Consider the following 18,032-nt stretch of genomic DNA (forward strand, 5'->3'; position numbering starts at 1 on the left):
ATAACCATCCCTTGCTGATCACCCTTAGTCCTCACCTCTCCCACCTCTCACCCACTCCACTACCAGATGCTAACTAAAAGATGTACAACATCTGTCATGATCAGCCTGTTTATTCCATTACTTGGCTCCACATAACTCTTATGATGTCATCTTGTACAATTTTACGGGAAATTTAAGCAGGAAATAAAACTATTAAAACACATTATTTATAAACACAGGCTAATTTGTATACTTCTTAGCAAATATTTAAAACACAGCTAGCCACTATTCTTACTTTTTGTAAGCTTCCAATCTGCCAAGACAGGAATTTGGAACAAATTTAAAGGAAAACATTTGTTGAATGTTAAATATAAACTACTGAAATAAGTGGTCATACATAATATAGTGGCTGACATTGGCCCCCTTGAAACAGTGTGATATTAAAAATCAAAATATTTTTTAAAGAATGACTGCTTTAATCTCTGAAAGTTTTTGTATAGAAAAACTGAATCACTGAAAACATTATGCTGCATGAAATAAGCCAGACACAAAAGGACAGCACTGTATGACTCCACTTACATAAGCTACCTAGAGTGGCCAAAGTCATAGAGACAGAAAGTGGAACAGTGGTTGCCAGGGCTGGGGGAGGAGGAAGGAGGAGTTAGAGTTTAATAGGTACAGAGTTTCAGTTGGGGGAAGACACAGAAGTTCTGGAGAAGGACGATGGTGATGGTTGTACAATGTGAATGCATTTATAATGCACTGAACTGTACACTTAAAAATGGTTTACATAGTAAATTTGATGCTATGTATATTCTACTACATTTTTTAAAAGGAGGAAAACACCAAATCAGATGTGTAATTCAAGAACTAAAATCCATCCTTCCTTCCTTCTTTCCTTCCTTCCTTCCTAATTAACATGAAACGTAATCCCTGCCTTTGGCTCCATCACCCAGCATCTCCCTCATGGGAAGAACCCTCCCTCACACACCCATTACCCACACAACCAGTAAGGGCCACTGAAGGGGCACATGGTGTCCACGCACATGGAAAAGAGGCTACACAGAGCCTGTGGTGTTTCACTAAGTGCTCCCCACAGGTCACTGACATGAAATGGTTTGTTTCTTCATAATCATCTAAAGTTATTTTTCTAAATTTTGTAATTTCGAAACTGCTGAGAGACTACAACTCCAGTCCAATTTATTTTGCTTTGTCTCATCATTCACCATATAAAAGCTGACTGTAAACTCATTCTAAGCCTCATCAAGGTGGTCTGAGTAAGACCTAGGGAGGACGAATGCTCACTAGTGATTATATTACAGCTAGACCTCAGGTGGGAGCCTCAGTGTGGACAACTGAATGAGATATTCAAGGAAGGAGAGTAACTCAATTTTCATTTCTTGCGTTCAGTGACTGGAATTATTCAGATTCAACTAAAAAAAATGTCAAATTCAATGCCCACCTCCCAAACATTTAAGTGTTAATTTTTATGATAAAGTTAGACTTGGTTATAAAGGAAATGTGTCAGATGGAAATGCTGGGGCCATAACCTCAAATCCTACCATCCAGATAAAAAACACTGTTAGATGGACACAAACATGGGAACGAATGATAGACAATGGGGACTGCTTGGGGGGAATGGTGGGACAGGGGTATGGGCTGGAAGGCCACCTATGGGGACTATGCTCACTACCTGGGTGATGGGATCATTTGTATACCAAGCCTCAGCAACACGCAATTTACCCATTTAACAAATCTACACATGTACCCCCTGAACCTAAAATAAAAGAAGGAGAAAAAAAATCAGTGTATTTGATTGTATGCAGATTCAACATTAATTTTTTACAACTTAAAAAATCTTGACTCAAAAAAATAGGCACTGCTGCATCTAAATATCTGAAAATTTCATTTGAGATATTAATAGGGTTTTGAAACAAATATACTGATTAAAGACTTTTTTAATTATTGTATTTTAATAGACTTATTTCAGCTTGGGGCTTTTTAATCCAATCAAAAATTAGATGGAGATTTATATCTTCTATTTCTTACCTGGCATCATTCAGAAGAGAAAATAAGAATTTAGCAAAAGCTGCCCATTTAGCTGAGTCAAAATTAAGCTAAGAGATGAATTCATACCAAATTGCCTCTAAATTATTTAATAATACTAATAAAGGAAATAAATCTGTTGAACATTGCACTGGGCCGGGGTAGAGGCTAAGCTCCTGGTGTCTGTTATTGGGTCTCACCTGGTCAATAACTCTTTGAGGTAGGTTTTAAACGTCTTCCCATGGCTTTCAGGGTCCTATGTGGTCTGACTCCCACCCCTAGCTCCAGCAGAGCACACTCCTGCTCTTCCCTACGCTGGATCACTCAGCCTCCATGGCCTCTTGGTCTTGACAGGATTTAGGTCTTTACTGAAAGATGCATCCTCAGAAAAGCTGTCCCTGTCTGCAACCCCCATTGCTCTCTAAGCCCTTATCCTGATTCCTCTTCAGCACTCTTGGCACTTCCCACCATGACAGTCTATTTTCTACCCTTACCTGTAGACTGCCTGCCTCCTCCATGGGATTTAATCATCAAGAGGCTAGAAACTCCATTGCTACAGCTCTAGCACCTATAGCCAGGCCCATAGTAGTCGTTCCGCGAACAGCTATTACTAATATTTTACAGATAATAGGACTAAAACAGGGAGCTTCAGAACTTGACCAAGGTCAACAGCTGCACATTGATAGAGCCAGCAGCTGACCTGGGCAGGGCATGTAGACCCATGGTCAACAGCCTTCACATTCATTTCAAGAAGATCCAAATGCATGCATCTGAAATGAAAGACTAGCCTCTTCCCCAGATGCATGTTCTCACGTGAAGAGAATATATAAGGGTACTCCAAAGAACAAAAGTGAAGGCTGTCGTTCTCCCATGGATGCCTGGGTAAAGTATTCCTTTTCTGAACTTCAGTTTCCTATGTTGTAAAATGAGGATAATGCCACCCAATCTTCCAGGCCCATCACGAGAACCAAATGATACAGAACAAAAAAGCAAATGTTCTTGACTCCTTAGTGTCATTTATATGTATAAGATTACTTTGTTTTCTAAGGCAGACTGATCTGAAAATACTGTGCTGCCACTTGCCTAAGATTTAGACTTTTTATCTTACTTTTTTTTAAAGAAGAAAGCTATATGGAAAGCTAGATTTGATGCTTTAATGTGCTGGGTCTGATGAACTATATTTTGGATTACCTCTTAAATACTCACCACTAGAAAGTCATTAATAAATGTGGGAAAATGTGGTTTTCTAGCATATAATCGTAAGCCCATCCAGGAACGATCTTATCAGACTAAGAATTTAAGGTAGGCTGAGAAGAGGATCTTTATTTGTTTCACCTGGTGAAAAATCTCAGGCATCTAAAACAATGCATAGCACATAGCAGGTGTTTAATAAACATTTGTTGAATGTTGACTGATTTGAAAGAATGAATAGGATAATTAGAGAATTGTCTGAATATTCTGTGCCAAAAACATTTCTCACTGGAGACATGCTGAAATTCAAGAGGGGAAAAGTCTTCAAGCCCACCGTCATCTTCTCTTTGTTACTCTCTAAGACCTGAATAAGTCCTGAAGTGTGAATAAATAGGGAAGTCTTCCTTAGCACAAGGAAAATGTGCCTGATAAGTGCATCCAAAGAGAAAACTTCAATTACTTTGTCTGTCAATCCATCTTCCTTCCCAAATGTGAAATTGACTCTAAACAAATATATGTAGTCATTTTTCTATTTTCTGGGTCATCACACAGAGTGCACACGCTGCCCCATCCTGACACTTTCCTCTCTGTCTTTCATACGGGCACCCACAGACGTGATTCAATTCTTAGTCATTACATTTCCATGAAAATTAGCAGCAGCATCATTCCCAATTCCCCACAGATATAACTAAGACATGGAAAGCTAAATGAGCTTTATGTAGTCCCATGCTATACTACCTGGAAAAATACTAAGAGAATTACATTTTCCCAACACTGATATCCACTTTCACTTAATTACAGCCTTTTTAGAGGTAAGAAAACTTAAGGGGACAACATAGACTATAAATACATGTCATCAGTATCAAATAGCTATGGTTATAGCTATGATTATAAGTTACCTTCACATTTTTAATATTGTAGATGAATTTGATATTTTTTTTATAAGACAGGGTTATATTTTTAAGCACATAGAATCTACTAAGTATCAATTATATAGAACTGGAACACTGAGGTACAAGTACACAAAATACCACATTATCAAACCAGGTAGGTGTTTTTATATCATAAAACCCTTCTTAATGCTTCTTAATCTATGTGATAATTATAGAATGTGCTGCAGTATATAAAGTGATAGGATGTAACAGTGCTAACAAAAAATACCAGGTTACTATATCAAGATTTTTGTGTTCAAATAGTAATCCTTATGATAAAGTTCAAGAAATTTCCCCACTGTGGGCTGGGTGCAGTGGCTCATGCCTGTAATCCTAACACTTTGGTAGGCTGAGGCACGTGGATCACCTGAGGTCAAGAGGTCGAGACCAGCCTGGCCAACAGCGTGAAACCCCGTCTCTACTAAAAATACAAAAACTAGCTGGGTGTGGTGGTGGGTGCCTGTAGTCCCAGCTACTCAGGAGGCTGAGGCAGGAGAATCGCCTGAACCAGGGCGGGAAGGTAGTGGGAGGCTGCAGAGGTTGCAGTGATCTGAAATCATGCCACTTCACTCCAGCCTGGGTGAAAGAGCGAAACTCTGCCTCAAAAAAATAAAAAGAAAAAAGAAAGAAATTTCCCCATTGCTACTAGAGAAGATCAACTGATATGAAACGAATCACTCACTCACTGATAACAGAGAAATTAGGTTTGGCATGATTTCACCACCAAGAAAACCGTGATGATCGGAGCTAGCAGCAAAAGTTTAATCTACTATGACATGAATGTTCACTTGAAATACAAAAATTTAAACAGCATTTAGTATTTATTCCCCCTAAATATGTATTTCCAGAGCTAACGTCACTGCTCCAGAGTACTTATCAAGCCAGCTTGCATAAAACTCCAAACTGCATTTTAATTTTTTTAAATGTGGTTAAAAATAACCTCACACATAAGGATATGGGGAAACAAATCTATACACTGGAGCACTAACTTTTAAAAAGACACAGAAAAAGTAAAAAGCTAAAAATTAGAATGAAATGTTAGTCTGTCACTGTCATAACTTTTAAATTCATCTTGATGAATTATTATTCTTCATTTATAAAGATGGGGTCTTCCCACGTTGTCCAGGGTGGTCTCGAACTGCTGAACTCAAGCAATCCTCTCACCTCAGCCTCCCAAAGTGCTAGCATGATAGGCATGAGCCACCGCACCCAGCCCTTGATGAATTATTCACTTATTAGAATTACAGGACTGTGACAAAGATTTAGGTACTAAAAAATAAAGAAAATCACATCACGATGCTTTTCAAGAGATAGCAAATTTAAGGCAATGATAGAGGAAATCTCTAATCATGTTTTTTTTTCTTACTGATTTTGATAGCCCAATGTTTAGAAAACACATCTTCTGAAAGTGAGAGAAAATGTGAAATGTTTGTATATTAATAATTATATGAATATAGAAAACAACAACAATATAAACCATGGGTCCAAAATAACAATTACATGCTGATGCCAAAATGGTCTAAGACGGGCATCAGCAACATTTTTCCATAAAGGGCCAGGGTATAAATATCTTATGCTTTGTGGACCAGTCTCTGTTGCCACTACTAAACTCTGTCACTGTAGCTTGAAACCAACCACTGACACCATTTAAACAAATGGGCATGGCTGTGTGTCAGTAAAACTTGTAAACGTTGCATTTTGAATTTCATATCACAAAATTTTATTATTCTTTTTGCTTTTTTTTAACTATTAAAACATGTAACAACCACTCTTAGCTCACAAGCCACACAAAAACTAGCAGCGAGCTGGATTTGACCAGCAGGGCAGTTTGCCAACTCTTGGTCTCTAAAGTGTTACGGAACCAACCTATATACATAAGACAAATACACATACCCATGAAAGAATAAATCCAATAGTATTTTACATAAAGGTTTAGAAAATTTGCCCTCAAAAAGCTATGGTTCTATCTGATTTTCCCACCCATTTGCCCTGAGAAATTCATAAGAGTCATTTCTGTTTTAGCATGGGAAAACCAGCCTTGGAATCAGTTTTTGAAAGGAATAAATCATATTGCACACATTAATGGAAGAGGAGAAGAAGAAAAAGAAGGTGAAAACCCTGGAAACTAAGAAGCATTTAAAACTTATGGCTGTATATACATATTGGAAACTCAGTTTAAAAATCTAGACTTTAGGATAGTACATGCATGTTTACAAGATGCTGTTTCCTCACTTCTAACAACGGTGCTTTGAGAATGTAACTCCTCACTTTGGTCGATGGGTCAGATGGGCACAGCTCCACATTCTTTCATAAAATATTGGGTTGATACTGAGAAACTGCTTTTAGAACACTTCCAGTCTATAGCACACTTAATTACATATCATTTTAGATTGTTCCCTAATTGTATTTTTGTAACTTTTTTTCCCCAAGTAGATAAGTTCCTAAAGAGAAAAAGTCATTTCTTATAATCCTTCCTCTCCTACAATAATTACCATCATGTTTAGCACACATTGGGGCTCAAAAACAATTTCTAATGACTAAAGTTTGTTTAATGAGTAGTAAAAAAAAAAAGAAAGAAAAAGAAAAACTGTATTTTCAGTTCTATATTACAGCAAAAATATTTAATCTGATGGAGCAACAATAGTTTTCAGAAATCTGAGCTGCACCCATGCACATAAGCACCGCCAGAGAGGTGGGGGAACTGCCAGTCCTTCCCTTTCCTCACTCAAATGCTGACACCTAAACCACTCTCAGGTCCAAACAATGAGTTGCAATCTGTTTGGGGGTGAGGGTCCAAAACACACCTTCTGTAACTATCAGAAATAAGTCAGACTTGACAAAAGTGTTACAAGATGTAACACTCACAGATCTTATGCTACAAAGGCCTAATATTAATTATCAAGTATTCTATTAATCAATAGAAGAATAAATCATAAGAAAACATATAAATGCCTCCATGTCATTCTTCTCAAGTCAGAAGAGCCTTCAAAGGCCATATATGTGCAGCGTCACTTCCTCTTCATTCACCTTTGTTCTTTCAATTACCTAACTGGCTGTGCCAGGATACACCTGGGCTTTGATCTTTACTACCATTTTTTTAACGGCCTGTGCTAGAAACCTATGATTTTAATATTTTAAAGTTGACAACTTAGTCTAAGGTGGGCCATTGAAAAAAAGAAAAGGACAAGATGGTGACAAGAAATTATTTATTTGGCCTCATTTATCAAGGGAGGTGAGTTATCTTGTGCCAGAAACAGAGTCAGGAGAGGCTAGAAAAGATTCTGAAATACTTGGGCTTATTTTTAAAAGCTGATTTTTTCAAGTCAAGTTTCGATTTAAGAACAAAAATAATGAAGTCAACTACCTAATGTGAAATATTTCAAATTTTTTATCAAATGAGGAGTTAATAGACAAAGCAAGAGTAAGTGCACTCTTCTGGGGCAATCTACCAGGACTAAATCTAAGGACCCTCCCCACTCTCACAGCCTCAGCCAGCCCAGCCTCTCTGGACACAGGCTGGATCCTCTTGAGAGGGCAGGAAAGACCAAAAGGCCATCAGGGGAAGACACCTGTTTGGGAAACGACGGCCCCACAGGAGGAGCACAGCTGTGTTCTCCTCTTCCCCTCTCTTTATCGCTGACAAGAACAGAAGCAGGAACTGGAATTTGGAAAAGCAACTAAAGCTGATTTAAACAGTCATATTCAACAGCACACACACATACAAAGAAAACAAGAGACACAGAAAAGGAGGGTGTGAGCTGCAGCTGCAAGGAAATAACCAACAGCTAAAAAGGTTTTGAGGTCCAGTGAAGCCATAGTGATAAAGAGCTCAATGCTCCCTTCTTTGAAGTTATAAGTAGTTAAATGTAGGAAGGAGAGGGCAGGAACACAGTGAGCATCATAGTGTCAAACCTTAGTGACAACATTAAACTCTACTTCACGTTTAAAAGCTACCTTTACAAGATTACTTACTAAGTGTAATTATTCCTACGCTTTGGAGCATTAATGAAAAACTCTGCATTCATTAAAAAGTGTAAAAATTGTGTTGTATCTGAAATCCAAATCAGAACAACATGTTTCACAGTTTGAATCCTGAGTGGAGCAAACTCATCACCAAATCTGCAGACCTAAAGTCCTAAAGGGATGTCCAATGTCATAGCCTGAAAAAGGGTCCATTGCAATCATCAAGCTCCAAGCTGATTAGAGCTCACTAGTCACCATCTTCCTACTTTTCCCTCCCAATAAGAAGTAGAATTCTTTTTGGTGTTCAGTGGAATACATCTTTCACTCATCAGAAATTCACTAAACATTTCTTCAGTGGAAAAAATACCCACATTTTTGCATTGCCATTTTATCTTCAGAAAACTTTCAAGATCACTGGGCATTCTCCTAGATCTCCCAGGTGCCAAGTGAGCCCCTGAGGCTGAGAAAAGTCCCCCACCAAGGCCTCCTATGGAGACTGTTATTTGGATTCCCCAACTGGAGTTCTAACACTTAGACACATTTGCCAGAAGAGATCTCAATCTTTTTCTCATATTTGCTGCTTGGGAAAAGATCAACTGGGTAATGCCCACTAATCTAGCTAAGATGTACTTGCAAATAAAAGAAGTATAATTTAGACTTTAAGGGGAGAGAGATAAAACTTTTATAACCTATCTTGTTAATTGCACCACTCTCACTAGCTAATCCAACTTTGACTGCCACATCCAAAGACCAATACCTTCACTCATTTAACCAATATCCAGTGAACACACAGTATGATTGAGACTCTTGTGTTCCTCTTTAAAACAAAACTTAAAACTAAAAGCAAACCTGATGGCATCCATGGATCAGAAGTCGGTTTAGTCAAGGTGTTCACTTGCTCCCAATTGAAGTCATCACCTTCAGATTGACTATATCCACATGTGCTATACGGCTCATCAAAGAGGCAGCCACCTAAAATGTAAAAGAATAAAAAGTAATGTAAATACCAACCAGACCTCTAGAATAAGCTATGATGATTGCAGGAAGCCTTAGACTTGATGCCAAGTTTGATGCCAAACTAAATCTGATTAGGTCTTTCCACTCAGGAGCTGTGCATCCAACACTTAGTGATCCCTTGCTGAGTGCTGCTGAATATTAACCATGCTTCACCCACATCGTTGTATTACGCAGCTCTCCAAAACCAATCTAATGTTGGTAGAAGCCAACTGAAGGTAAGACCTGGCCGGGCATGGTGGCTCATGCCTGTAATACCAGCACTTTGGGAGGCTGAGGCAGCCAGATTCCCTGAGGTCAGGAGTTCGAGGCCAGCCTGGCCAACATGGTGAAACCCTATCTCTACAAAAATACAAAAATTAGCTGGGCATGATGGCAGGCGCCTGTAATCCCAGCTACTCAGGAGGCTGAGGTGGGAGAATCGCTTGAACCCGAGAGGCGGAGGTTGCAGTGAGCCGAGATCATGCCATTGCACTCCAGCCTGGGCAACAGGGCGAAACTCTGTCTCAAAAAACAAACAAACAAACAAACAAACAAAAACAAAGAAAAGAAAAAAAAGAAAGTAAGACCTAAGCAAATTTAAAATTCGTAGTTTCCAGATGTATAGGAATTTGAAAAATTGCTCTTGCATTCAAAATTTTAAGAGAACTGACTTAAATGTTCAACATGTTTTCAATAAAGAAAAAACATTTATAATTTGTCCAAAAAATAAAAAAAGAAATGCTTTCACCGCAATCCTGGCACAATAATAGAGGACAAAATGCAGTACAAACCATGGTACAGCTTGCAAAATATTTTCCAAAGAATTATTCTAAATCTAACAAAGAAATAGGTTTTACTTTAATACTTTGGAGATTTGAGGTCTCAAAATCAAAAGAGATGATAAATTCACTTACAGTCCACACAAGTTTTAAAGGGAAAAATAAATTCAAGACTAAGCATGTGGTAAACATCTGCTGAATTCTGGTACTAGAAATGAAACTACTTAAAAAAAAAACAAAGAATAATAGAAAATGCAGCATATACATAGTAATTCAGCTGTTTCAGCATCAATAGCATTCAGCACGTTGATGATTTTGTCCCATCTCATATCCTCTTGAATGCCTCCTGTTACTTTTTATAGTATAAGATCTTTTCTCCATGTTTCACATGGGGAAAGTGATTAATTAAATTGATCTTATTAATTATTATAATTAATTAATAATTATTAATTATTATGATTAATCATAATAATTAATTATTAATTATTATGATTATTAGATTTATAAATTCTACTATCCATATAATGCTATTAATCATATTAATTCAAAAAATTATAATTGTTTGCCACTGATGACAATTATGTGTTCTCATTCAAGAAAACATGAATTTAAGAATATTTTTACATTATGTCCACAATGTGTGTCCTGTTGGCAAGAAGATATGTAAAACAGCCATTGTCCAACCTCAGAGCAAAAACAGATGTTAGAGGTCACCTGGTCCAACTTCTATCCAAATGCTTAGGTCAACTGTACAACTTCCCAGCCAGCCAGCCTCTGAACAGATGAGGCACTCAGAATTTTGTAAAGCATCCTGACTATGTAGAACATCCCCCCTTAAAAAGGGCCAAACTCTGCTTCTTGAAATGTATACCCATTTATCTTTGCTCTATCCTGTGAAAAAATAGAAAAAAAAAGAAGGAAGGAAGGAAGGAAGGGGAAGGGGAAGGGAGAAAGAAAAAGAAAGAAAGAAAGAAAGAAAGAAAGAAAGAAAGAAAGAAAGAAAGAAAGAAAGAAAGAAAGAAAGAAAGAAAGAAAGAAAGAAAGAAAGGAGAGAGAGAGAAGGAAGGAAGGAAGGAGAGAAAGAAAAGAAAAGAAAGAAAAGAGAAGAAAAAAGAAAAGAAAAGAAAAAAGATCTTAGCTTTTGCACAGGAAAGCTGATTATTTGAAAAGAGCTGTCATGTTCTAAGTCTTCACTTCTCCAGGCAACAGGCAAAGCATGCTTTGCTCCCTGCAATTCCTGCTACTAAAAGGTTTACAGGCCCTTCAACCATCCTGGCAGCTGTTTAGAATTCAACGGGCTACTGCCCTTAACCACATTCTCTTCTCAACAGTGCAGACAGGGTGCTGGTCCATTCTCAGCTTCTGCGAGCCTGAAATCCCATACGGCTTTTGTACACCACTGCCGTTGAGTCATCTCTCCACTTTGTAAGAAAGTAGATGGTTTTCTGAATTAAATCCAGGACTCTTCATTTATCCTTACTAAATCCCATCTCGTGCTTTTGTGCATCACTCCATTCTACAACTCTGACATTGTCATTCAATTGTGGTAATAGCCATCTTACCTAGTTTTGTGTTGTCTGCAAATCTGATGAGCATGCTTTCTACATCTGCCTCCAAGGCTCTGATAAACAATGTTAAACAGGATAGCATCAAGGAACCTCAGACTGTCTGTCCCAGCTTTCTAGCTTTGTCTTAGTTGTTAGCTCCAGATCTGATGGTGAAATTAGTGTCCCTGGACACTGTCTTCTCTAACACTTTTAACAATTACTTGTTTCAACTAAACACTCCATTGAGAACAAAACAACTCAAAAGATACAGACTTAATTCAATATTTCACTTGACAACAACGGGTCATTTATATTGCCCTCTTACTGAGTTTTAACAACTCCAGAAACAAAATGGATTTGTTTCAAATGCGTAATACTAACAACTTTCCAATTTGGGGTATGAAATGTTAGAAGACTGCAAACATTTATGAGAAATATTGTCTCTTGGTTGCAAACCCTAATTTTGATGTAGAAAACAGCTTCAGTATTCTAGCAATAAGCTCAAATAGCAACAGCACTAATAATATTCAAAAAGAATGAAATCCTCAATTTTGACAGAGAAGGTCCCCCAGTGGAAACAGATAGCACTCAGATGAAAGTCCTACAGTGCGATCTTAAACAGTGAGAAAGAGTGATAAGCATCCACAAAACAACTTAAGGCTGGCTACAGACCCGGTTTACAAAACCACTATTGCACTAAAATGGAACCACATATAAAGCAAAAGCATGCACGTGTGGCTGAGAGCAAACCCAGAAGACTAATACAACAGTGGTGCCAGGTTATAATTTTCCCATTACACAAAGCTGTTCTTAACACTTGAAATGAAACAAATAAAGTATGATATGGTTCTTTCCGGACTCATGAATGATTATTGAACTACTGGAAAATGGGATCAACTATGAATTTCATATTTCCCAGTGAAGATACATTTCCCTGCACACCAACTTTCAGATCCACCCCTAGCCTTCATTCAACAGATGTGGGACCCCCCAAAATAACAAAGATGGTTTATTGAGCTAAAATAAGATGAGTTAAAGTAAATGACATCAGAATTAAAATAACCAAGTAAAGAAAGAACAACTAAGCTTTCAGTTTTCAGGACAGCTTTAGGTAATAGCAAAATGTATAGGTTCTGAGTCAAACACACGCATATCCCCAATTCTTCCACTGTTAGCTTGGTGATTTTAGACAAATCACTTAGTCTCCCAAGTCTAGATTCTTTATGTATAAAACAGAGATAACATGTACCTCACATGGTATTTCTGACAGTTAAATAAGACAGCAAATATAAAGTCAGTGTAACAAGAGTCAGGCATGTTCAGCCAGCATCAATTATTATCAGTTCTTAAATCTTTCTTTCCAGATATACCTCATAGAACAAAGCACTCTCAGGAGTGCATTTCATTGCAACTAGTTGGAATATATAATTGAAAACTTGCACTTCATGAGAAGATGAAGAGTTGTGAGCATTCACATAGGTAACATCCTGTAGGTGCCTCTATTAAACATGGAAGTGCCAAGAACAGGCAGTTAGTGAGGTTCTTCAAATAAATGCTATGGGGGACAATGAAAAATATATGTTAAGGAGGCAAAGTCCCCTGAAACACAGTAAAAGGACGCATTTCTAAAAATACAGTCTTCTTGATTTTCTGAATAATACAGACAAATTTTGCCATCATCTACAGCAGTATGGTCAGCAACAGACTCCCTAACTTTTCTCCAGAACTGTCACACCTGGACTGGCTCCCAGAAGTCCATGGTTGTACTATATTTCTCTGTTAAATCAAAGTAAATTATTCATGTTTCACAGGGGGGAATCACGACTAAATCACGACTAAACCCAAGTCATATACCAGATGGAGGAAAGTTGATACAAGCTGGGTGGGGTGGTGTTGGCATCACTCATTCTCTCTCTCTTTTTCTCTCTCACTGTCTCTCACACACACACGTGTACCTGCATGTCTCCATCATACCTTGGGAAAGGCTTTTCCTTAGCAACTTTGAATACAACACACAGGTTCTAGATAAAAATGAGTTACTATGCAAAAAGAAGTGTCAATGGATGGCAAATACCCAGGTAATTGATGACAATGATGATTCCTATACTGTTCCAAGACATGCAATTCAACACAATAACATAAAAATTAAATCGATAAAACTGTTAAAAGTATAAGTTAAAAGGCAAGGAAAGTAGAGCAAAGAAAAGGACACTAGAAATGTGGCTAGGATTCCACCCACCCACCACCAAAAAATTTTTTAAAAAGTCACTAAGTTCATGTACCGGAATTTATCCACAGATTTCACTTTGAGTTTTGGGGTAGCCAGTGCAAAGAAGAAAATATGATTGATCATAAATTTACAGTATCTATAAAATAATATATAAATCTGATAATAGAGACTAACATTTACCCAGGACTTGTTTAATCCTCACACCAACTCTATGAGGTAGATACTATGATCCTCATTTTACAGATACAGAAACCAAGGCATACAAAGTTACACAGCCTGTCCAAGGTCTCAAAGCTGGAGAGTCGTGAAGCAGATACTTGAATTCAGGCATCCAGTCATAAGGGGTCCATATTCTTAACACTACAGGATAGTATCTCCCAAACTGGAGACCAAGAAGATACACAACTACCCTAACCCTAAATTCAGAGAGAACTATCTTCCTTCCCAGAACCCTGGGAAGAAACAATTGTTGGAAGTTAATGAACAGAGCTCTCAACAGCATCCCTCAGAACAGAGCAATGAGGTTTAGGGCCCATTCAATAACATCTTATGACAGTATGTGACCACACTCCAAGTCAACAAGCTTGATTTGGTGGGAACCCAGTGCATTCTAGATTAAAACTGAAATATGCTTTAAAATTATCTTTATGGGCCAGGCACTGTGGCTCACACCTGTAATCCCAGCACTCTGGGAGGCTGGGGCGGGCAGATCACCTGAGATTGGGAATTCAAGACTAGCCTGACCAACATGGAGAAACCCCATCTCTACTAAAAATACAAAATTAGCCAGGTGTGGTGGCACATGCCTGTAATCCCAGCTACTCGGGAGGCTGAGGCAGGAGAATCACTTGAACCTGGGAGGTGGAGGTTGCAGTGAGCCAAGATCGTGCCATTGCCCTCCAGCCTGGGCAACAAGAGCGAAACTCCAACCCAAAAAAAAAAAAAATATATATATATATATCTTTATGGATACTCTTGCTCTCATCAATGCCTTCGTGGGCTACTATAAGTTTGCACATTTACTCCAACTAAAAACTGCAGGTAGTGTGTGCTAATGTTATTCAAGTGCAGACCCACATGCTTTTTATTCTTTGTGTTTTTCAAGACAAGATCTCATTCTGCTGCTCAGGCTTGAGTGCAGTGGCACAGTCCTAGCTCACTATAGCCTTGATCTCCCAGGCTCAAGCAGTTCTCCCACCTCAGCCTCCAGAGTACCTGGGACCACAGGCACATGCCATCTTGCCTAGCTAATTTTTTTTTTCCTTTGATAGACACGAGATCTCCCTATGTTGCTGATTCTGAACTCCTGAGTTCAAGTGATCCTCTCACCTCACCCTCCCAAAGTACTAGGATTAAGGCATGAGCCACCATGCGCAGATCCTACATGTTTTAGAAATCAAAGAAAATGGAGTTGGGCCCAATATTCTCTCTTGAAAATCACAGAGTTTCAGAACAGAAAAGCCCATAGGCAGAGTAGAAAATCTGCTCCAAAGCAATACTGATTATAACTGTGTCTTAGTCACCTTGGTACTCCTTAGAGCAGGATGCATGATAAACACCCAATAAAGCCTTTTTAAAAGGATAGGTAATGAATCCCCCAAAGTTCTATGCAAAATCTGGCTGCAATTATTTTGCCTGGAAATTTCCAAAAGAAGCATAATATAATAAACATCTGAACAACGAAAACAATCTTAACCTTCCTCCACAAACCATCCAGCCCTGTCCTGGTGTATCCCAGGAAGAACCAACTGCAAAATGTGACAAAATCAATGAACTTGTTCATTTTTCTAGTATGGTTGGAAACTATAAGCAAGTTAAATGTTAATGAAGTCTCCACAAATTATGGCTTTTGACTTACAAAAGTTGAATTCTCTTTCTTTTTTTTTCCTGGCAATTACTAGACAGCAAGGCTAGTCGTTGATAAAGGTCATTCTTGATTTATGAAAATAAAATATTGTCACTTGCATAATGGAGGATATTTATCTTTTTTATTTCTTTGGAACAGCTGAGGATGATTCAGTTGATCCAAGAGTAGTATGAAATCATTAAGTCATAAGCTATAAAGAAAATGGCCCATTTTCACCCCAAAGGAAACCTTATGTGACCATTCTACATCCTACTGAAGCTTCAGGCCTGGAGACAAAACAACGGAAAACAAATTGACAAGAATTAGAGTCTACCATTTAAAGCAGTATATTAAAAAATGTTTTTTTTATTGTGACTCATAGTCATGACATCTTGACCCAGTACACGTAAATCATCTGTACACTTTAAAAACCAAATTTATCTCTACTGAGATATACAAATATCTATCATTCTGTTCTAAAAGGAGGTTCTAGATCCACTAAATTGATTTCAAGATCCTTCAAGATTGCTACTTGTATTCTTAAGGTTTTGGGGTGAGAGCCATCACCTAAGACTGTTTATTTAGCTTGAAGTTATCAACCAACACTACTGTGTGAGAGCACTGCCACACAGTCTAAGGGGAACCTGTAAGCTACAAAGTTCTCTGGTATCAACAGCTACCATTTTGCGAACACAGACCACGTGCCAGTTGGATTCTGCCTAAGGCAAAATATAGTTATGATGTCATTGACTCCTCACAACCAGTAAGACTTTTATCTCAACATGTCTGATTCAATTAACATGTTACAGAACAAAAGCCATGCAAATATAAACACGTATTACCTAATTTTAATTAAAAAAAAAATTCTAAAGGCAAGCATCAATATTCCCTGTACTAGTTATCAAGGTATTACACCTCTTAGCTCTAAATCTTTTTCATTTCAAAAATGTATCCAGATGCTTTAACTACGTTTTCTGTACTAGTGGGCAAGAAGGTATAAGCTTTATCAGTAGAGGGTACAGGAGAGATCCTGCAGGAGGAAGGAGTGGCCTCCCTGAGCTCCCTGGCAGGTCCCTCAGGGCACAACGCAGGGTCGCCCCCCTGCCTGGCTCCTCCAGTAGCAGCAGCTTGCCCCTGCACAGTGCCCCAGTGGTTTCTGTAGCAAGTGCCTCCAGCAGAACATTCCCTATGAATAACTTTCACGGCCAATCAGAGGGCACATTACCTCTGAGTCCTGCAGGTGCAGCCCCATAGTAACTCCTCTGCCATCCACTGAGCCACAGCCTTCCCCTGGATCTCAGCAATGAAAGAGTCTCCTCCCTGGAGCTCTGCCTCTGCCCCTGGGCTAACGTCAGCTCCATACATCCACTATTCCTTTATTCTTCAACACTCTCCTTAGCTTGTACTAACCCATCTCTTGTATTCTAATACCCGTTACAGTTATAAATGTTCCCTAATTAAATTACTATGTTGCTTCTCTCTCCTGATTGGATCCTGATCGGTACATTCTTATTTTTACAAATGGCAGTTTAGAAGGGTCAAATAATCTCACCCAAAGACACAGGAGCTTCAGTGCAGGACTAGCAATTCAAACAGGGTCTGTACTCACACATTTTCACCAAGCTCTAGAAAGTAAGTAAACAACAATTTACAGTGCTTATATACGAACTGTTCAGTGATTTGCATTGTAAATAAGCTCTCGAAAGTGCTGTTTCTAAGAAGCCAGTGGAGGACAATCAAATGTTAATTTCATAAACTTGTAAGATACACACATATTTTGAATTGTTCTGCCTTTAACAGGTTAAATTGACTTACATACACTAGCAATCATTCTTCCTGTTATAATTATAGTCCATTTAAAGTTATTTTGTAAAAAGACTGTAATACTCCTTGATGAGTTTTCTGGAAAATTTTTCTCATTGTTCCAAATACAGAATGACCCCATTTAAGTCAGCCTTCATCAAATGCATAAAGTATTAAATGGGTCTCTCAATAGAGAAGGCAGATCAAAAAATAGTGCTACAGTACCCCCCAAAATAATTAATGTTATATGTTCTATTTTCCTAAATTACATGAAATCTCAGAGGATCCTATTTATCTCAAATTTAAAACTGTGTAGAATAAATGGCTATAAACTACACAATGCAAAGGATAAACAGAAAGTGAGATTTAATAGACATAATTATTTTAGGAGTATTAAAAAAAAAACTATACCAACATAGCAGAGGCCCTGCTTTCTTCTTTTAAATCACAGTGACTTCTACATTTAATTGCCTGACAAACAATAAAAGCATATAATGCCTCCTAAACTTTGAGTGCCCCAGTGATGTTTAGTGAATCAGACACTAAGCATTATAGAAAGGCTCTTCTACATAATTTAATTTAGCAAGCAGTTTTTACACATTGCACAGGCATTTAAATGGCTAATGCTATGCTCTATTATAAGAAGTGCTATTTGCCGATGGATATATTTTATATGATACAAAGGAAATAAGTTGTCTTGTTCTTGAAGTTTCTATGATT

At 38.1% G+C, this 18,032-nt stretch overlaps 1 protein-coding gene across 8 annotated transcripts in view; it reads right to left on the reverse strand.

The window, feature by feature from the left end:
- PTPRM (protein tyrosine phosphatase receptor type M) overlaps nucleotides 1–18,032 on the reverse strand; it is an 826,360-nt gene that overhangs the window by 610,463 nt on the left and 197,865 nt on the right. For all 8 annotated transcript variants that reach the window (XM_512029.7, XM_009433655.5, XM_009433656.5 and 5 more), the window contains exon 2: nucleotides 8,961–9,083. In XM_512029.7, coding sequence (XP_512029.4) covers nucleotides 8,961–9,083 — 123 coding nt within the window. The remainder of the gene's footprint in view (nucleotides 1–8,960; nucleotides 9,084–18,032) is intronic.

The sequence above is a fragment of the Pan troglodytes genome, chromosome 17, assembly GCF_028858775.2.
Source record: "Pan troglodytes isolate AG18354 chromosome 17, NHGRI_mPanTro3-v2.0_pri, whole genome shotgun sequence".
Taxonomy (NCBI): domain Eukaryota; kingdom Metazoa; phylum Chordata; class Mammalia; order Primates; family Hominidae; genus Pan; species Pan troglodytes.